At 45.5% G+C, this 22,034-nt stretch overlaps 1 protein-coding gene across 3 annotated transcripts; it reads left to right on the plus strand.

Moving 5' to 3' along the window:
- The first annotated feature begins 8,419 nt into the window (after window positions 1–8,419).
- On the plus strand, window positions 8,420–20,145 carry LOC117864313 (uncharacterized). 3 transcript variants are annotated; one of them, XM_034748365.2, is made up of 7 exons: window positions 8,420–8,643; window positions 8,759–8,839; window positions 8,925–9,053; window positions 17,014–17,076; window positions 17,844–17,968; window positions 19,350–19,583; window positions 19,648–20,145. In XM_034748365.2, exons 1-6 carry the CDS (start codon window positions 8,530–8,532, stop codon window positions 19,537–19,539), a joined length of 702 nt encoding a protein of 233 aa, XP_034604256.1. In that variant the 5' UTR covers window positions 8,420–8,529; the 3' UTR covers window positions 19,540–19,583; window positions 19,648–20,145. The 3 variants fall into 3 exon arrangements, with proteins under 3 accessions (XP_034604256.1, XP_034604255.1, XP_034604254.1); XM_034748364.2 differs by having other exon boundaries at window positions 19,673–20,145; XM_034748363.2 differs by having other exon boundaries at window positions 8,421–8,643; window positions 19,350–20,145.
- Window positions 20,146–22,034: the final 1,889 nt, after the last annotated feature.

Genomic DNA, 22,034 nt, shown 5'->3' on the forward strand with positions numbered 1-22,034 from the left:
TCTTGTGATTTCTTTCATTGGATAGATGGACCTGACAAATATGATCCTAGGATCTGCCTTTTCCCATACCATAGCACAGAGGTTAAACCATATCATTAGTTTAGGCGTTGCGTTCCTCCTCCACCAAACCCACCTAGAATGTCCGAGGAGGAGAAGCAGGAGGCTGCTTGTAGGCGTGTGAGGGATCCTCCCATGTGCAAGTGTGGAGTTGCTGCTAAGCTTATGCGTCCTAACTTAGGGGTTCCACCTAAGTTCACTCAATTCTTTCGATGCTCAATAAAGACCCATGTAAGTATATTAGGAGAATGTTAGTATGATGTGTAGCAAGCACGGGTAGTTTTATTGATATGCACCTTTTAATCTTGTCACCAGTTTTATGCATGATGGGTGGCCGCTATGTGATTTCAATGAGTATATCTATGGGCCAAAGGCGATGTGGCCAACGGAGGAGCAAGTGCAGGAGTTCGAGAGTGAAAAGGCACCATGGCCATGTGTGTCCTCTCTTAGTCGTAGATGCAAGTGTGGTATATTGGCAACACAAGGTGTGGTGCCTTCTGAGTTTGGATATGGTTCGTTTTGTGGCAATGCACATGGCGAGTACTGGGTGAGTAACTACTCATCTTTTATGTTGATCATTGATCCCATTACATGTGAAATGTGTATCCATTATCAGAATATGAAAATCTTGTTGCAGGAGGGAAGGACATGTGATTGGGAAGACTTTTTTGGTCGTCATGCTTTATTGTTAAAGTTGGGTCGTACATTGGAACCATGGAAGTCAAGACAAACACAAGAACCAATAGAAAAGATTAGGAAGGGGTATGATGTGCCTTACCTGACAATGACTTGCTTTGGGGGAAAATATACCAAGACATGGTTCGGGAGACTGGAGTGAACCCTGAAGGACTTTATGCAAAGGAAACTATTATTAAGTATTGGAGGCAGAACAGAACTAAGTATCCACGCCCTCTAACTAAAGATGAAAAGATAGAAAATAGGAGGAAGTTGAAGGAGGAGAGGGAGTTGGAGAAACAAAGGTTGAGGGAGGAGAGAGATCGCTTAAGTTTTGTGGTTGATCCGAATGCAAAATACCCAAGGGGTCATGGAAAGAATATTTGCAGCAGGTTAGGGTAAGGAAGAGAAGGATTGAAATGGAAGAGTTACAAGAAAGGGTGGAAGAGGCGCAAATAGGTGAGGTACGAAGCATGCTTCGACCTCCAATCATTCTCCTTGTACCTCTTCCAGCGGTCGATCCTGCATTACAAATTTCTCAAGTTATTAGCATAACATGTTGCATACGTGTATCAAAGAACATGTTACAAATTTCTCAAGTTATTAGCATAACATGTTGCATACGTGTATCAAAGAACATGTTACAAATTTCTAAAGTAATGATTCCTGCATACCTGTGCAATTGCTGCAAAGTCGATAACTCCAAGGGAGGGCATGTTTGGATCCTACCAAACTACCGCATCACTCTATGCGGCATGTGGAACTCTACGACGTAGTACAAGATCATTGGAGTTGTGCACCTCCACAACTCCCAGTCTCTGTAGCACATCGGTGAAAATACGATCTGGCTCAGCTGCTGACGGGTGTACGGTTTCCATTCAACCTTCGAAATTCGGTAAAAACAATAGTTATTTCATAGGTCATTATATGCAATAGAGCTTAAAAAGACTATGGTGACCAAATTACCTGGTGCTGCGTGACAACGTCTAACTCGTTCGTGTAGGCCCTGTAGCGCCTAACTGGATTGCCATGAACGGGCTGCGCATGCTTCCACACATGATAGAATGTGGGATGAGCATCGTTTCAATGCCATTGCTGAAAATTCAAAGGAATCCAATTGTTAGCAACATACATAAGTTTTGAGAACTGCAAAGCGGAAAAGAGAAGTCGTCGTAGTGGCTTACATCGATGTGAAGACGGCAAGGTCGACCCATGAGCAATTGCTCCCAAATCTAGATCTGCAGCATATACGCACAGCCTCCAACATTTGAATCCCTTGCGGTGCATCTGCAAGCCTCAGATAGCTGCCTATACAGTCAGGTGAGGACCGCTGAGCCCCAACTGTACAAATAGATGTTGTCCCAATCCTGACCCAAAAGTGGGAGAACCATCCAATACACCATGTTCCCAGCTGCATCAAGAAGGAGGAACATGCTGACAAAGTGCCATAGCCAAACACGAGCGTATCTCTGCACAACCTCGTCATTTGCTCCCTCAGGGCACACGTTGAACTACTCCCTCAACCATGCGGAGCTCACGTCGGAGGTCTTCTTGGAGTTGTCTCTTTCCTCTGGCTCTGGTGGCCTAATCCCAATGTGCATTGCTACCATGTCACGCCAATTCTCGCTCTATATGATTCTCGTCACTGGATGCCCCTCCAGTGGAAGACCAAGTATCATGACGACGTCCTGCATCGTGATGGTCATCTCACCAAACGGGAGGTGGAAGGTGTGAGTCTCCAGACACCACCGGTCGACCATGGTGGTCAACAACGGTTCATCCATTGGAGGAAGACCCGCAACAACCTGAACTGCAATGTCTAGGAATCTTGCTCTCTGCAGGTAGTGCGCTTAGCGCTCATCCCACCTAAATGGAGAGTGCACTCTCACCCATAATGGCTTCAAATCCTACAAAACAACCAAATAATTGAAAATAAGATTATTTCTTACCATACAAGGAACATAGATGGAAAAGGTTCTTTGGAAAAAAATGGAAACAAATGGTAACATACGAAATGGTATATAATGATTCAACTAAAAATAACAACATACATTATCTATTATATGTAGATATTTTGCAGCAATGCCACTTGTTTTCATCTAGGATACTTCTTAATGTGTTTATTTGAATTATCAGATAATAAGTGTTTGATAAATGACATCCAATGGTGATGACATATCTTAATTATTTAATTTATGCAAAAGCTTCACGGTACACACATGATTCAGAAATGTATGCCTAATTAAACTCTTGTTCTTCGAGGGTGAATATACATAAAATTCGCACATAAGCTCATTCATATAATATGCAGTACCTAATGCAGGTCGGCGAGGTGGTGGGCGTCGTGCTGCGAGTCGTACGTGGCCTCAAGGAGCGGGTACGCTGGGGCCGCCATCCTAAAAAATAATAAACAACATTAGTTAGTAAAAAGGTTCATTGTATGATAAGTATAGTAACAATGAAAAATTACTTTCAATAAATGCTATAATAATAACCATGCAAAATACGAGCAACGCGCCTACTCTCATGCTGGAAGAACGTGGCCTTCTATTGTTCGCCCTAGATTTCTTGCCCTTGGATTTTTTATTGTGGCATGTGCAATTCTTAATTCTTAATGATCTTGTGGCACTTTGAGCAAAGATTTTTTGACTTGTCCACATCAAAATTGCCAATGCCACAATCTGCAGAAAGCCTCCATTGCGACATGTCCATGTCACCTCTCAAACGCTTCTTCTACCTCCTTCCTACTTTATTTCTCATCAAATTGGGGTTGGACACTTACTTTACCCCTTCATATGGCGGCCATTGTGACGGATCAAGGTAAGGTTGAAAGCTAGATTCCCATATTCTAACGGTGTGCTCCCTAGAGTACAACGGTGATATGTACAAGGGGCTTTCATAGTTAAGACCTCTTGCCTTGCAAGCTGTAATGAAGTGTTAACATGGAAGGTGCAACAATTGAAGAACGTTGTAGGTACATGAAACTTCATTCAAATCCACTCTGTAGTGTCGACCTCTATGGCTCTCACCTCCAACGTTAGTAGTACCGGAACCTCTTACAGAATATACCATTCTTTCTTTCTCGTACGGTTCTGGTAAGTGGTGCACGAACCTAAGCTTAGCCTCTGATATAAATTCATCTGCAACCTTCCCAGTCCTATGACCTTCATCCAACATTGCACGTGCCTTTTGCCATCGGTCCACAAAGTAGGCGTTGCATTTTTTGAAGGAGTATTCAATAATTCCAGAAATGGGCCTACTTCGGATGCCTTTGAAAACAGTGTTTAGGGATTCCCAGTAGTTCATGGTCATAATACCCCCAACGCATCCCTCCTCATCGAAAGCTTGCACCCATTTGTCCTTATCCTCCATTTCATCCTTCAACCATTCTTTTGCGTCATCGTTCAAGTCCTTCACTAGATCTTCTAACTTCTCATTAAATTCTGTCTCCGTACATAATTGCATAAAGTATTCAACTTTCCAATCATGCGGTCATTCTTTTTTCAACGCAACATGTTGGTAGCAAAGTGCCTCGTACACCACCTATGCACAAGTGGTGGAAACCCATCCATGTGGTCGTTCACACAATTTAGTAGCCCATAGTGCCTATCCGAGATTATACATACTTGGCGTGAAGGTCCAAGTACATGTCGCTGAACTAGTTTCATAAACCATGACCAACTCTCGTTGTTCTCACTCTCGGCCAAGGCAAAAGCAAGAGGCACAAGCTGCTGTTCTGGATCTACACCAACTGCCATCAGTACTGTACCCTTATACTTCCCGGTCAAGAATGTACCGTCCATAAGTATCACAGGACGACAATGTTGACATGCCACACTACATTGAGGGAAGTACCAAAATACCCTTTGGAGCATGTGCTTCAAAACTCCATTGTCAGGATGCATCATGCCGCATGAGTCAATGAACCATTTAACCCCGGGATTGTAGTAGACCACAACTATGAGTACCCTAGGAACCATACCATACGACTCCTTCCAGTCCCCCCAAAGTAGGGCAACGGCATGTTGCTTCGCCCGCCAGGCCTTTGAATACCTGACACGGTATCCACTAAAAGAGAAGATGGACTCCAGGAGGGATGGCACTGATGTCTCGCTGTCTTTAAGGATAATGCCTAGGATACGCCGCCCAAGGTACTTTGCTGTGCACTGGGCGTGCACTCACTTCGGCTGTGAAGAACGACAAGCATGCGGTTGCACAACATTTGAAATCCTCCATTATCCGGTGCTTGTAATTAGCCGAGACCATACACGCCAATAGCATCCTTGCTTGCACATCACATTGTACCTTAAATTCTTTTCAGAGTGAACTACGCTGAAAGGCCTATGTAACCTCACTGCGTAGTCAGCCAAGAAAAACTTGAGCTCCTCAAGACTTTGAACTTCATTACCTTCTTAACCACTAGACTCTCACTAAAGGGTATCCCTTCGGAATTCACCATACTAGATTCACAAATGGCTTTGTGGACCATGCTTATGTCCTTATCATTGGGAACGGATGGCAGTTCGACATCACATTCTTTCAATAACCGCAACTCATTCTGGGTGTAAGAAAAACATTCGTCCATACGACCAATGGTTTCTACATCATGCATGGTTGTGGTGTTGAACTGTGGTCCATCCTCCTCATATTGTGACTCCTCGTTCTCATTTTCATGCCCATCACTCTGAGATGGTGACTCCTCCTCTCCCTCGACATCTTCTACCCCATCATCCTTGAATTCACTATCTTTGGAACCTATAGATATGTCATCATCATCTATATTTGCTTCATCCCTCTTAAAATTATCATTGGAAAAATCATCATTGGCAATGGCCAAGTCAAAAGCAGATTCTGTTTCACCTAACACGTGCTGCAAAATTTCTGACTCTTGGGTACCATTATGATTCACTACCGCCACTTCATCCCTCAAAACAACATTTGGGCCAGGCATACGAACAATTTCAACTACAACCTCCAAGCATGCAACATTTGCTTCGTGAACTGCATCCTTATAGTGCTTCCAATTTGAATCGGATGCCAAGTTCATGAGAACATAATGAGCACTAGCTCTCCCACAATCAAAACGGCCTTTCAATGTCATCTCATCCACTCTACATCCATACTTCCTCATTGCACGGTCAACTAAATCCATAAAAGTTGGAGGACCATCAAAGAATTCAACTGCCTCATTCATATTCTCGAACTCCCCATTTTCTTTCACAATACCACCATCAAAATAACAAACTAAACGATCCATCTACAAAATACAAACACTTCGCCATGTCATGTACACTACACATTGCACATATTGAACATATCAATTGGACACATTCCACATATTTGACATATTGCAAAAAAACTACCCATGTCATGTACACTACACAATTGGATGAATATCTATATGAATCGAAGCATGCAACAAGTTCTACACATCAATATCGCCGGTAGAGACTCTATTGTGTATGAACTACGTATCATCTAACACATAACAACATTGCATTTCATCCAAATTTGAAATCATCAACCTAACCCTAGGTCACCTAAACATCCTCCAATCTACCAAATGCAACAGTAAAATAAGGGAAAAAGTTGGGAGATACCTTCCACACGACGTGGTGATGAATTCCCACTACTTTCCCCAAGCTAAATCACCGGATTTGGGAGGATTTAGGAGTGGGGCGGCAGCCGGCGGCGTGAGTGGTGCTCGAGCGCGGGTGGTTTCTGGAGAAGAAGGAAGAGAGGAGAGAGGAAGGAGGGAGCCGGCGCGCGACTGTTACACAGGAGCTGCCGCGCTAGGTGGGTTGGCGCGGCAAGCCTGACGCGCCAGGCGGGCTGGCGCGGCAACCGCCACCCCACGTCAGCGCCACGCGGGCCCGCCTCCCGCGCCGTGCCAGTGCATGTGGCGTGGCAGAGGCTTCCTGCTGCGTCACGCGTGCTGGCGCGGGCAAAAGGGTCACCCAGTGCAAATAAACTTATGACAGATTATTTTTAAAAATTTATTTAAAAAAAAGTTAAAAATAAAAAATTTCATCCATGGTACTCGCATTGTTCTCTTTCGTGATTAAGTTAATAGTAGCAAAATTGATTCTAAAGATATCTAGCTCTCCATTGTGAAAATCTTCAAATAGATTGAGGAGATCATGTTTTATGACATCCCAAAAGTGTTGACAGAACATAAAAGAAAGGTCATCCGGCCCTGGGGCACCGTGAGAATATGATTCAAAAACTGTTTTCTTAACTTCTTCCCCGGTAAAAATGGTACCTCACCTGGTTGTCTTGCTCTATTACCTTATCCTCCTCTCTAAAACAAGTTGGTACTAACAGAAATATATGCTCTATCTTCGCTTATGTTTAAAAAGCTTTTTGTAAGAGTAAATGACATGCCCAGTACAACAACTTATACGGTGGGTGCAACCAGGTCATACTTCTCGTAAAATGCTCAAACGTGTCACAAATTATATTTAATTGGTGCAACTATGGTCAAAAGTGTACTCCATGGTTGAGCTGCCTTGCTACGTCACCTCCAACGTGGTAGAGCTGGTGAAGTGGAGTTGCTTTTTCTGGAGTAGAATGCTGCCAAATACCCTCTTAGAGCTTCTTTGGTAGTGCTCTTGCTCCGACTTCTCATGCGGCTCCTGCTGAAGCCCTACCAAACAGGGAAGCTAAAAACAACTCCACGCATGAAGCATTAGAGGAGCTGTTTTGTATTGAGAAGTCGGAGAAAAAAAAAGTGAACTTAGTGCGTACAAGGCAGAAGCTGGAGAAAAAAAAGTGGACTTAGTGTGTACAAGGCTGTGGACTTCTAGGTCTCCGTATAAATGAAAAACAAAACAACGATCTCATGCACCAGGCAAACAAAATAACAATCGCTAAGCATATATTTAGCAATAGATAAATGAGCTGAGATAAGGGGAGCTTTTGTAAAGATATATGTCCACGTTGGAGGTGACGTGGCAAGGCAACTCAACATCAAGTACGCTTTTGACCACAATTGCACCGCTTAAATATAATTTGTGATAAGTTTGAGCATTTTATGAGAACTATGATGTAGTGCACTCATCGTGCAAGTTGTTATACTGGCATGTCATTTACTCTTTTTTAATAATTGTTGCAATTTTTGTATTCCCTCCGTAGCAGTGGCACCTTCCATGTACTTGATGTCTGGATCATAGTTTTTCTTCTTCTTTGTTAGCCACCACCTAAAAGTAGCCACCACCTAAAAGTACCTAGTATTCCTATCGCCTTCTTTCACCATCCCCTACCCTACACCTTTACCTGATCTTTTGTTTCCTCCATTGCCTCAATTTTATTTAACTCAACCATGATGTTATTCATTCTGTCAGCATGGGCCTCCTCGAGCCATTGCCTTTCAGCCAACTTATCTAAGAGCCTGTTTTTTTCCTACTTAGATTATATAAGCTAGATTATGATCAAGAGTAGTAAAGTAAAAAAGCATCACGTGACCATAAATAATCTGAAATTAGCCTAGATTATTTTAGATTATTTGTGATTCTAAAATAATCTTATTATAGTACTCATGACTCATAATTGGATTATAATCTCAAACATTACGTGGTATAAGATATCAAACTCCCTAATCAGGTCAAAATTTTTTATTGGAAGTTTCTGGATTTATACTCCACCCCACTTTTCTGCTAAAAGCCCTGACTTTCTTTCTTAATGGATCCTGGGCGTCCATCCTGTCAATACATCCGGCGGCTTAGATGCCTCCGGTTTCTCCCCTTCCCAGCCTACTTCTAGTTGGGCACTTGGGCGACAAGGGGAGTGGATTTCGCCATGGAGGATTCTAGCGGCAGCTCGCCGTCGCCGGCCATCCTACGGAATAGGTACTGGATCGTTCGCCACGGCCGCAGCGTCCCCAACGAGCGCGGCCTCATCGTCTCATCTCTGGTGCGAATCCTCCATCCCAGCAGCCGTGTTTGCTCCTCCTTTAATTTGCCGCTCCAAAAGTCACCATTTCCAATCCAAAGTTTCAACTGATGCCATCTTGGTCTGCTGCCGCCAGGAGAATGGCACGAAGCCGGAGTTCGGGCTGGCCCCGCAGGGATTCGAGCAGGCGCGCGCTGCCGGCGAGCAGCTACGGAAGGTACCGGATTGGCGTGTCAATGCTGTGGATTCTAGGGATTGGATATGCAGTAGTGGCTCAGGCCAGTGATGTTATGCGTGTGCAGGAGCTCGAAGAGATGGGTGTGCCGGTGGATTCTGTCAAGATCCGTTACTCGCCCTTCTCGCGGACCACTGAGACGGCCAGAGCGGTCGCTGGTGTGCTCGGCATCCCCTTTGAAGGTCCTAGCTGCGAAGTGAGTTTGGTTTAACCCTGGATGAACAAATTTTGTACTGCTTGTAATTCTTCTCAATTTTTCTTTGCTGGCTGATTGTATGCGTAGGCATTTGAACCTGTGCAAATCTAATATTCAAGTTAAAATTTCTTTTGTTGGGATTTGGCATGTGAATGATTGGTGATATAGACTTTAGATTAGTTTGGGCAGTGTATCAATATGTGTACAAACAATTTACATTATGTTTGGTCTGATAAGGAAAAAAACATGAATATGAATTCTGTCTAACATTTTCTTGGGCTGAAATTTTGTTAATGGAATATTGGTAATACAGTCTTTAGATTGGTTTCAGTGGTATATGAAATGGATAAAAAGCAATTTTACATTCTGTTCGGTTTGATGAAAAAGAAATCATGAATATGAAGTATGTCTAACATTTTCTTAGGCTGGACTTTTGTTTGTGGAAGATTTGTGCTATGGACTTTGGGTTGTTTCGGACGGTATATGAATATATGGATATACAGCAAGATTAGATTCCGTTCGCTTTTGACAAAAAGAAATCATGAATATGAAGTATGCCTAACATTTCCGTAGGCTGGAAATTTCTAACATTTTTTAAGGCTAGAGTTTTGTTTACAGAAGATTTGCGGTATATCAATAGGGGTACAAAGCAAGTTTACATTCTGTTCGGTCTGATGGAAAAGAAATCATAAATATAAAGTATGTATTAGGAATTGTATAGCTGATTTATACTTGATTGTATTCCTTGTATACCAATCCATATTGGCTATATGTTAAAGGTCAACCCCCATTAGGGTGTGTGGTGTTTCCCCATATCCTATCTCTCTACATGGTATCACGAGACCGGGATCAATCTGTCCCGGGACTTTCCTTCCGCTTCTCTCCACTTCCCAGGCGCGTCGTACCCTAGGCGGCGTCCCTCCTCACCCCGTGCGGCGGTGCACCTTCCCTCCTCCCCTTGTGCGGCTCCCATGGCCCAGGATTATATCGCCGAGTCCTCCATGTCCGGCACGTTGCTGTCAACTGGCGTCACCACCATGCCGGTGATCGGCGCAGGCTTTCCGCCAGCCACTGGCGCTGGCACCCTGCCGGCCACCGGCGCCGCCACCACGCCCGTCACAGGCGTCGGCTCTGAGCCTGTGATTGGCTCTGGATCCCCTCCCGGCGCAGGCGATGGCACGGTGCAGGGCACTGGTGGCGGCCTCATCCTCTACCCGGCGCCGCCAGCTGTCGTGCACCCCTATGCCACCATTCCGTCAAGTCTCACGTCCCCATGACGCTGACTATGAAGTCCTCCAGCTACTCCAAGTAGGCTTCCTTCTTCAAGTCAATGTGTGGCAAATTCGGCCTCAAGTTGCACATCGACGGCACCGTGGCGCCACGCCCTGACGATCCTGATTGGGATCAAGTGGATTGCTGCGTCTGCTCCTGGATCTTCAGCTCCATTGATGATTCCGTCCTCGAGCTCGCCATGGACGACGACGAGCAGACCGCCTGAGCTCTTTGGCTCGCCATTGAAGGCCTCTTCCGCGCTAACAAGCAATCCTGGGCAATCTTCCTCAGCCACAACTTCCACTCCATGACAGAGGGGGACTCCTCAATCTTGGAGTACTGCCAGCGCATGAAGAACCTTGCCGACACTCTCCCTGACATTGGTCACCCTGTCCAGGTGTCAGTGTTGAATCTGGCTGACAAGTAAATGTTAGTAGTTTTGCCGTGCGTTAGATCGGATGTGGCCTAGCACATAATGACACAGGATTTATACTGGTTCGGGCAACGTGCCCTACGTCCAGTTCGGGGTCGGTTGGTTGACTGTATTCCTAAGCCCAGGTGCTCGAAGTTTGCAGTGGGGGTACAAATAAGTGAGGGATGAGAAGAGGGTGTTCGAGACCCAGTCGTGCTCTAATCCGAGTGGAGGGGAGAGATCGGGGCTCTGCGCTATGTGTTGGAGAAAATCATAGTCTTCTGTCGAGAAAGAAAGAGTGCGCCCCCTTTTATGGTCCAAGGGATGGCCTTACAAGCTAGAGAGAGAGAGAGCGGGCGTCGTCTAGTCTTGTCGAGGCCTACGTCGTTGAGTACGGTATGGCCACCGTCCTCGGTCCCTGTTCATCTCGTCAGGCCACTTCGTTGTGGCGGGTAGGTTGCGGCAGCACTGTGCGGAACGTGCGCAGGGCATGGTGCGGTAAGGTCCTCTGTACGGTAGTTGACCTAAGTGCCTTTCCTTATTCGTTTCACCTACTCCCCATGCCCGTACCGAGCGGGTGTCCCCGGTCGGTCCTGACCGTGTCGGTCGGGGGAGCGGTGTGAGTTGGTCCGGCATATCCCTAGTTAGGGGAGCTTGGTCGGAGTCGGACTGTGGTCCTGATCGGAGGCGCCGGTCGGTGGCCGGATCATGATCTCGGCTTGGCGTTACATATCTATGTCGGCCCAGGCATGCAATATTGTTGCGCCAGGCGTTGTGGGAAACCAGGCCCATTGGGGACCCTGGGTCTATGGACCTGTCACCAGGACTCCCAACTGGTGCTGAATCTCCTCTGCAGCCTCAACCCGCGCTACTCCAACACCGTCGACGACATCGCCAACTCCACCGCCGGCTTCCTTACCTTCGCTCAAGCCCGCGAGATGCTCGCCCTGAAGGAGCTCCGCCTTGCCAACGAGGAGGTCTCCAACACCACCACTTTCCTAGCGAGGACCGGTTCGTCGTCTTCCTCCTACAGTTGCACGGGTGGGTGCCGCTCGTCCTTTGGTTCTGTCCAGACCAGCGGCGGCGGCGGCTTCGAGCAGAAAAAGGGCGGCGGCGGCGGTAGCGGCGGCGACGGCAAGAAGCGGTGGAAGGGGAAGCAGGCCGGTGGCAGCCAGCACGGCGGCAGTCCACCACGTCCCACCGGCCCGTGGTTCTGGTTCAGTCCAGGGGCTGGCCTCTATGGCTACCCGGGCCACCATCAGGCTGGCGGCCAGTATGCTTCGGGCGGCAGTGGGGGTGCGGGCTGGCGCTTCTGCTCCGGCCTCCTCAGGCCACCTCCTCAGGCCCACACGGCGTTCCCTCCCCTCCAGGCATCCCCACTGGCCTCAACATGGGACCAGGCTGAGCTGGTTGCTGCCCTCAACCAGATGGCGATGCAGAACGGTGGCTGGGTGGTCGACTCCGGTGCTTCCGGCCACATGGCGTCCTCGGATGGTATTCTTCTCCCCTGCCTACCCTCCTCTCACTCCATCACAGTCGGCAATAGTCAAACCCTACCCATCACGTGCCGTGGCAACTCCATCCTTCCCATCCCCACCTCGCACTTTTGCCTTAATAATGTTCTAATTGTTCCATCCTTAATCCGTAACCTGATTTTTGTTCGTCAGTTTACAAGGGACAGTAATTGCACTATAGAATTTGATGCTCTTGGTTTTTCTGTCAAGGATATTTGGACCAGACGTGTGATTCTTCGTTGCAATAGTGCCGGCTACCTTTACACCATCCCTCCAGCCGCCAGCACGATAGCTCCCCACGCCGGCCTCGCCATCTCCAACTTGTGGCACCTTCGTCTCGGTCATCCTGGTCCTGCCGTCATCGACACACTTAGACATAATTCCTCCATTATTTGTAATAAAGGGACTCATACCTTATGCCATTCATGTCAGTTAGGCAAACATGTGCGGTTCTCTTCATCCTCTTCTAGTTCCCGCAATACTACACCCTTTGAGCTAGTGCATTGTGATGTTTGGACTTCCCCCGTAGCTAGCATATCTGGTTACCGCTACTACCTTGTCATTCTGGACGATTACTCACACTTCTGTTGGACTTTTCCCCTAGTTGACAAGTCCGAAGTCGCCACACACATTGTCACCTTCTTTGCCTACGCCCAAACACAGTTTAGCCTACCCGTTCGGAGCATCCAAGCAGATAACGAGGCCGAGTTTGTCAACAAGACTCACATGTCTTTCTTGACCTCTCGGGGTGTTCACCTGCGCCTCTCGTATCCATACACCTCTCCACAGAATGGGAAAGCTGAACGTGTCCTCCGTACCCTAAACAATGTGACTCGCAGCTTGCTGATTCACTCCTACATGGCCGCCACCTATTGGGCCGAAGCCCTAACCACCGCCACATATTTGTTCAATAGGTGCCCATGCTCCACCATTCAGAATGACATCCCCTTTCACCTACTACATGCGCAGGCCCCCGACTACTCCCACCTGCGTTTCTTTGGGTGCTTATGCTATCCTAACCTGTCTGCCACACCACACCACAAACTTGGTCCTCGCTCCACTGCCTGTGTCTTCCTTGGCTATCCGTCCTCTCACAAGGGGTACCGCTGCTCGAGTTATCCACTCACCGAGTTATCATATCCTGTCATGATGAGTTGTCCTTTAACTTCTCCTCCCACCGCACTCCCCCGTCTCAGCTTGACTTTCTCTTGTCATGCCCCTCCGGTCTTCCTCCTGCTGCTGCCTCGGTCGCTTCGTCCACGGACGTTGAGCAGCCGCAGCCCTCACCCGCTGTTTTGCAGGATATCACCGATGATGACCCCGCCATCTTGGCCCGCGGCCAGGTCGTGCGCCCCGCACCCCGGACCACCCAGCTCAACACCTGCCCCGAGCTCTTCCACACCTCCAGGCGGCGTCGCCTCCTCCCGCGGCGGGCCAGTTCCCTCCGTTGGGGTGCACCAGCCAGTGCTACCCCTTACGGTGCGACTTCCACCTCGTCTACAGCCATCACCCTCCTCAGGCGGCACTTGCTCCTTTTGCGCCGGCTCCTGCCCCTATCCTTGCGCCAGCTCTGCTAGCTCCTGCGCCTGCTTCTATGCCAGCTCCTGCACCAGCCCCTGTGCCACACTGCCCCGTCACTCGCTCAGCTACTGGGGCCATCCAGTGGGTGCAGTACAGGAACCTCACGGCCACAGCCTCCTCAACATTGCCCTCGCCGATTCCGGCGAACTACCGCAGCGGTTTGGCCGATCCTAATTGGCGTGTGGCCATGGCTTATGAGTTTCAGGCTCTCGTCGACGACAACACTTGGCGCCTCGTTCCGCGGCCCCCCGGCGCCAATGTTGTGACGGGCAAGTGGATCTTCAAGCACAAGTTCCACTGCGATGGGTCACTTGCCCGCCACAAGGCGCGCTGGGTGGTCCGCGGCTTCTCCCAGCAACACGGCATCGACTACGACGAGACGTTCAACTCGGTTGTCAAACCGGCGACGATACGGACCGTCCTCAGCATCGTTACCTCCCGTGCCTGGGCGATTCACCAGTTGGATGTGAAGAACGCATTTCTTCACGATCATCTCGAGGAGACCGTCTACTACCAGCAGCCTCCCGGCTTCGTCGACCCTACCGCCCTAACCACGTCTATCTGTTACATAAGTCCTTGTATGGCCTGAAGCAGGCTCCACGGGCGTGGTACCAGCGGTTCGCCTCCTTCATCAGACAACTCGGGTTCGTCGCCTCCACATACAAAGAGGGCACGAGTATCGCCTACCTGCTGCTCTACGTCGACGACATTGTTCTCACCGCCTCGTCCTTGACACTCTCCAGCACATCATGACCCATATTCACTCCGAGCTCGCCATGTTGGACCTCGGCAATCTCCACCACTTCCTCAGCATCTCCGTCACGCGCTCCACCAACGGACTGTTCCTGTCCCAGCTACAGTACACCCTGGACCTTCTCCAGCGCGCCAGCATGGCTGAGTGTCACTCCACGGCGACTCCTGTTGACACTTATGCCAAGCTTTCGACGACCGATGGCGCTAAGCTCAAGGATGGCTCTGAGTACAGGAGTCTTGCAGGGGCCCTCCAGTACCTCACCCTGACTCGACCCGACTTGGCGTATGCGGTCCAGCAGGTGTCTCATCATGCATGATCCCCGCGAGCCCCATCTCGCGTTGATCAAGCGCATTCTGCGCTACGTGAAGGGCACTCTATCCTCCGGGCTCCACATCGGCACCAGCCCTATCCAGTCCCTGACCGCCTACTCCGATGCGGACTGGGTTGCCCGGACTCTCGATGCTCTACCTCTAGCTTCTGCGTCTATCTCGGGGACAACCTGGTGTCTTGGTCCTCCAAGCGCCAGAGCACAGTGTCCCGGCCCAGTGCTGAGGCTGAGTACTGGGCCGTGGCTCATGCCGTTGCTGAGTGCTGTTGGCTTCAATAGCTTCTTCATGAGCTCCACGTTCCCCTTGCTTCGGCCACTGTTGTCTACTGTGGTAACGTGAGCGCTGTCTACATGACAGCCAACCCGGTTTATCGTCGGCGCACGAAGCATATTAAAGCCTGGTTTGGTTCCTCAGACTTATTTTTAGCACCCGTCACATCGAATGTTTAGATACTAATTAGGAGTATTAAATGTAGACTATTTACAAAACCCATTACATAAGTGGAGGCTAAACGGCGAGACAAATCTATTAAGCCTAATTAGTCCATGATTTGACAATGTGTTGCTACAGTAAACATTTGCTAATGATGGATTAATTAGGCTTAATAGATTCGTCTCGCCGTTTAGCCTCCACTTATGTAATGGATTTTGTAAATAGTCTACGTTTAATACTCCTAATTAGTATCTAAACATTCGATGTGACACGTACTAAAAATAAGCAAAGGAAACCAAACGTCCCCTAAGATTGACATCCACTTCATCCGCGAGAAGGTCGCCTTGGGACAGGTCCGAGTCCTACATGTTCTGTCTTCCCATCAGTTCGCGGATATCATGACGAAAGGCCTACCGGTTCAGCTGTTCACTGACTTTAGGCCCAGTCTTTGCGTCTGAGAACCTCCCGCTGCAACTGCGGGCGGGTATTAGGAATTGTATAGCTGATTTATAGCTTTCCAGGTATACTTGATTGTATTCCTTGTATACCAAGCCATATTGGCTATATATTAAAGGCCAACCCCCCCTCCCCTCCGTTAGGGTGTGTGGTGTTTCCCCATATCCTGTCTATCAACAGTATGTCTAAAAACTGAGTTACTCCAATCTATCTGCAGAAAAAGGAGAAACAGTAGCACATTTAATTTGCATAACACAATAAGGGCATGTACTTGTACACACAATGTGTAAGATCAAAGTATGTGAGCCATCCAATTCTGGCCTGCAGAAGAATTCCTTCGAATAAACAACAATGAAGATCTTTCTGGTTACCAAAATTAGGAGGATTAAGCCCTGCTACTTATTTATTTCTGTGAAATACTAATTGAGCAAACACGAAATATGTCTTTCTTTTTCTTTGTGGCCAGGTTGCAGAACTTGGTTACAGTCAGCTGTGCGTGCATAATAAACAAGGCATGAAAACTGTTACATATGAAAACATGAGGTCTCATAGTACATAATTTTAGAATATCCCTACGGCCCCGTTTGGATCCCTTCATTTTGAAGGAATTGGAATCTAGTTAACGGAGTAGGCTATTTGTCTTGGAATGTGGCATTCCACAACTTTCCAAAGTTTAGATATAAACCTATCTTAAATTCATGGGGGTGGGAGATGGAAATTGATTCTATAGATCCTCATGCTATGTTTCTAATATGCAACTTATAGCACGCTCTTTGACTCGCTTCCCTATAGCAGAAGTGCAGCACATAAGTATCTCTCCCATATGGCCAACAATAATATACAAATATATTCCACATACAACTATATTAGCTTAATTAATTTGTGTCTAAATTATGATTATTAGAATGTAATTCAATTTCAAGGATCCAAACAGGGCCTACATGGAATTGTCCCCATGGTTTAAATTTCTGTTGTTGTGACTTATGATTTCTATGGCATCGTAATACGGTACCTGGATATATCAGAATGCATCTAATTTGCTTCAGTGTTACAGGCCATATTGAGAAATTCTTCACTGCTTGCATTCCAAATAGTTCCTTTTTTATTCTCTAATGTGCTTTCCAAAGTTCATGTACTTGCAGCCAAAGGTTCTCAAACCAGATGTCTCATTATTCTTATCATTTGGTAGGCTCATGAAAGTCTTTTGCAGGCTGTGATGGGACTCTGTGAGCGCTACTTTGGACCATCATATGAGTTACTTTCACATGATAAGGTGATTTTGTGTTCATCTTTTGCTCCGCTTCTCTTGTTTGAGATGGGAATGAAAAACAATGCTTATCATGGTACATCCAGTATGTACGTGATATATATCTAACACTACAGAAGACTTCATTGGTGAAATCCAAGCAAAGCATTATCCAGTCTCACCTGGGAAGTTTAATCTTATCCCAGTAACATCCCCTTTCTCAGACACAAAATCCCTTTGTGTGGGTCTTCATTATCTTATCCTTTCAGTTTTACCAGTTGCTGCTGCCCTGCCACAGAACAAGGTTATAACTGAACCCACGAGGCCATTTCACTTTATTTCATTGCCTTTCAGGAAGACCCTTCAGTGATCCTGTCCCAGTTCAGCTGGGGCATAATTTGGCTTGTAGTAGCACGGAGTATTCTAATTCACAATACAGCTTTGGCAGTGAAGGTGTGAGTTGTGTTGTATACAGGCGCTTGGTTGCGCAGGCGCAAAATTACCTTTGGAAGTTTGGATTAGGCCGACAGAGCAATGGCTCAGAGAGCATAACTATTCGCTTATATATGGAGACATTTTGTGCTGCGTCAGGAGTACACCTATTGTATCCACCGATGGTTTTATTATGATTAACAAGTATAGTGACAAACTCTAAATCACAATTATATCACCCAAGTATCTTTTAATCCAGTAGTCTGGGCCATTGATAGATTGTCAATTTTGTTGGTGTTCTTATATAAAAATTATATTGTTAGACCTTTTTTTCAGTTATTAAATCTGACATTGTTTAGTAGTATGCAGAGGTATGGGCAGTAGACGAAGCACATCCCTATATGGCTCCAGAAGGTGGTGAAAGTGTTGCAGATGTTGCTAATAGACTTTCAGCTGTGCTGTCTTCTACAGAGTCAGAGTTTCATAGGTATATTAGTATATGTACTTCGTGTTCACAGAATTCGATTTTTTTTCTTCTGTTTTTCATGTTCTATTACATGTCCTTTTAATTAATGTAATTACCAAACATGGCCAGTACAATGTGTGAAATATAAAGAATAAAGACCCATATTGCCAAACTGCATTATAGCAAGTAGTGGCCAGTGGCTACATTGCACCTTTTCTTTTTCCAAATTATCAACATTTTTAACTCATGCTGGATCCGCTTTGCTGACATATACGGTTTAATTGTGTGTTTTGTTCCTTATAGCTCAGCAATTCGTATTGTCATAGGTATAGGTTCTCATGTATTGGTATAATTAATATTTTATATCTGTTTTTCCATGTTCTATGACATGTCTTTTTAATTAAAGTGCTACCAAAATGGTATTGATAATTTACTGAAACATGCATGTAAAATATAGGACCTCTGTTGACATTCCATATATTTTCATTGAATTTCCAGGTGCTTTTTTGAAAAGAATCTTTACATGACCAAATATACAATTTCTCCAATGCATTAGTAACAGTCAACCTGCAATATCATGCATAAATGGACTCTGCACATCAATTAACAGGGCTTCGGTGGCCCAATAGTAATAATTCTAAACCCAGTGCACTCAATAAACACTAAATATGGACCATGAATCATAATACCACCAGGAACTGACTGGGATTGGTTAAATCTATTGATTTGATTATGTGTTCTAGTTGGAATTGATTGCTCTAGTTGGAACTGATTGGATGGCTGATTAAGTCTACTTGTCAGTTGAACTGTTTGCTGACCTTGTTACGTGTTAGATTAGTCAATACAGTTCCGAATAAAGTTGGAATGGCCGCACTGTAAACTGAGATGATTAACTGTGAAAGTAGGAAACAGTTAGGAACCCTTCGAATGCTCAAAATTAAAACAGGTGCCTCGGAGTAACTGTGATTTTACTTGTGCCAGCTCAGGCCTTGGCCTCTGGCAGGAATCAAGAAGATACATGATGGTGAATAGTTACAGGCTTATGGCTTGTGAGAGAACATGCATCCTCCAAGCTAGCATGTATTGAGGATTTGATTGTCATGTAGGAGAGACATTCATATAATCATGTACTAGTTTGTGGAAGTATGTAAATACTAAATAGATGGAAAAGTCCTATGGACCACCGACAAGGTTTAGGTTGAAGTCTAGAATGCAAATGTTTCGTAATTGCAGTTAATTTAGAAGACTGATGATGTAGGACAGTTGGGCGAAATCTCACTATACCAAACACTGGCCAGTGGCCACATTGTTCCACCTTTCTTTTCTCCAAATTATCAACATATTATTAACTCATGCTTGGATCTGTCATACTGAAGCTGACTTCTGTGTTTGTTTCTTGCAGCTCAGCAATCCTTATTGTCAGCCATGGGGACCCACTACAAATCTTTCAAGCTGTACTCAGTGCAGCCAAGGAGAATTCATCTTTCCTTGACGTGAGCGACCTGAAAGTGAAAGGCACGACTTTGGCATCTGTGCTATCACAGCACCGCAAGTTTGCACTCGCCACAGGAGAACTGCGGCGAGTCGTGTGACTAGCTGCTTCTTGGATTTTGCTTTGCTATTCAATAGATAATTTGTAAGCCCCAATCTTCATCTAGCTCATTTCGATGTGACTAGACTGGGAAATTGAAAGCATACAGAATCCATGGTTATTCAACTTTATAGGAATATTCACCCCCAACACCCGGCAATCGGCAGGGAGCACCAACCTTGCGGAGCTCACAACCAACATGCTCAGCCACCCAACTCGCCGAGCCTCCGCGAGCACTACACCCTGGGCCGCAAGCTTAGGCAGGAGCTGTTTGGCACCACCAACCACTGGACAGACATCGCCATGGTCGTGACTGTGCCTGCAAGTCCTTCAGCTCGCGGCGGCAGCACCTCCGGTTCAGTTTCAACGCATTGATTTCTTTGTTTTTTTCAATCGGACCGACAAATCTGGATCTGGTGCGTGAATTTCCTTGTTGAGTGTAGTTTTTTCATGTATGGTTTTCTTTGCCTTTTCGATTCGGACTAACAATCTGGTGCTAGATTGTTTGCTTTTCCTTGTTGAATAGAAGTACTTCAGAAGTTGTGCTAATGTTATCATACCCAGTACAGGGTTATGTTATCAGTTTGAACCAGTCATTATGTGAGTATAGCCTGTCTCAACTTGTACAACCTAGTCCCACAGTCCTTAAAAAGTAATATTTTAAATAGCGGGTTAAGGGGTTTAGCGATTGGACTCTAAAACAGCCGAGAGCTGAATGAGGCTATAACGCTACACAGTACATGACCTCAAATAGCTATGCCCTGCCTCAAAAGGCTATAGTGGGCTATAGCTGCACTATAGCTAGAGTTTTAAAAAAAAACAAATTGTTCTAGAAATTTTAGGACAACTAGAAGAGGTAAAATATCTTATTTGCTTTTATTTATTATTCAATATTTAGTATTAATTTACTATTATTGCACATGTAGTAGGATAGTGCCCGTGCGTTGCTCGAGCATAAAAATTGATATCGCTTTAATATAAGATACATAGTTTCCAACTAAATTTGGGAGGATCATGGATTATTCAAATAAATTCAGAAATAATAGGAAATATACATGTGATTGAAACGGGCGAAGGGCCAACAACTGAGACTTTATTTTAACCTTTTTATTAATAGTAATATTTCAAAATAAATCAATTTGAAAAGGTATTAAGTCATTTGATGATTTGCTCGCACCCTTTTTAACCATATTGTTTGGAGCAATATGGTTTGGTGTTTCAGTACAGATAGCATACCATCTGAATTCATAAAACCATCTGTGTTAAGATGTGTTGTGAATCACTATCATACCCATGAGAGACAAGGCTGGACAAGAAGAAATTGAATTCTCTGTGTTAACATAGGTTGTGAATCGATATCTACTCTCTGAAATAGCACATCTATCTCCTTGATATATACACCAAGTGATGAAATAACCAGATTTTGACAATCATTTGAATGATGAAGTGAAATAAACACGTTCAGAATCTTCATCTGATGCGATCAGTGCTCAAGGCTGAGGTGCTGCCACCCCACCATCTGCCATAGCTGTTGCAAACTTCGCTAAGTGCCATCCTGCAAACAGAAACTTTTGAACATGTTAACAATTGTTTCTCAGACTACTGCACATTTAAAAAAAAAAGTATCCAATGCTTTCAGGTTCGCTACAAACAAGTAGGATTAACTTTTGAGCTTCTTAATTTCGTTAGGTTATTCGTGGCTAACAACTCATTCTTGGACAACTAAAGAAATTGCGCTGACATTTCTGAAACCATTACATATTTTCAGGCACTACACTCAAATCAACAGAAATTAAAAAAGTGCAAAGTTGAGCACATTGAGAATTTGATCTAGATGCCTAAAAAGCCAATTGGGGTTACCTGCAGTCCCGATCTCAACATAACCTTTGTAAGTTAGGTCTTCATCGAAGCACAACCTACTATTATGTCACATAATATTTGCACAGTATTTCCACAAGTTCAAGAATTCAAAGAGGATTATAATGACCATGGCACAAAACCAAGGAATTAACTAAGATTCAGCTTTGTCACGATGCGCAAATCTCAGTCTAGTGTACCGGAAAGCTTATCTCATCTCCTTTGAATGACCTGAAAGCATAAAAAATCACAGATTTGAGTAGTTGCATGGAGAGTTCATCAAACTATGAATTTGTGCTGCCTATCAAGTTCCTTGACCCTACAACTTAGAACCTAACAAAGGTTACATGCTAGAAGTTGCAGATTAAGAAATGAAAAACACTAACCTTGAGCCTAGTTTAGATCACAAACTAAACATGAGAATTTTTCAGCATAATTGTACATGTAGAGAATGGAAGGAAGAAGGGAAAAGATGTGTTATATCAAATGGGTACGTGTTTGCCTGATACTAAATTAGCAAGACAAAGGGAAAAACATAGTGCAGATTGATGGTCACCTCGTGAGCTCAATGGTTGCAGCAATCTGTCACTCTCCTGGTAACTTATTTCTTCTTCTCCATTATTCCAAATTCTGCACAAA

Source organism: Setaria viridis, chromosome 7, assembly GCF_005286985.2.
Source record: "Setaria viridis chromosome 7, Setaria_viridis_v4.0, whole genome shotgun sequence".
NCBI lineage: Eukaryota > Viridiplantae > Streptophyta > Magnoliopsida > Poales > Poaceae > Setaria > Setaria viridis.

Bases quoted from the DNA above. Each gene is read 5' to 3' on its own strand.
- LOC117864313 (XM_034748365.2), top strand. From the start codon at position 8,530: ATGGAGGATTCTAGCGGCAGCTCGCCGTCGCCGGCCATCCTACGGAAT. The intron at 8,644-8,758 runs GTGCGAATCCTC...TGCTGCCGCCAG, and splicing joins GCCTCATCGTCTCATCTCTG to GAGAATGGCACGAAGCCGGA. The intron at 17,969-19,349 runs GTATATTAGTAT...TGTTTCTTGCAG, and splicing joins ACAGAGTCAGAGTTTCATAG to CTCAGCAATCCTTATTGTCA.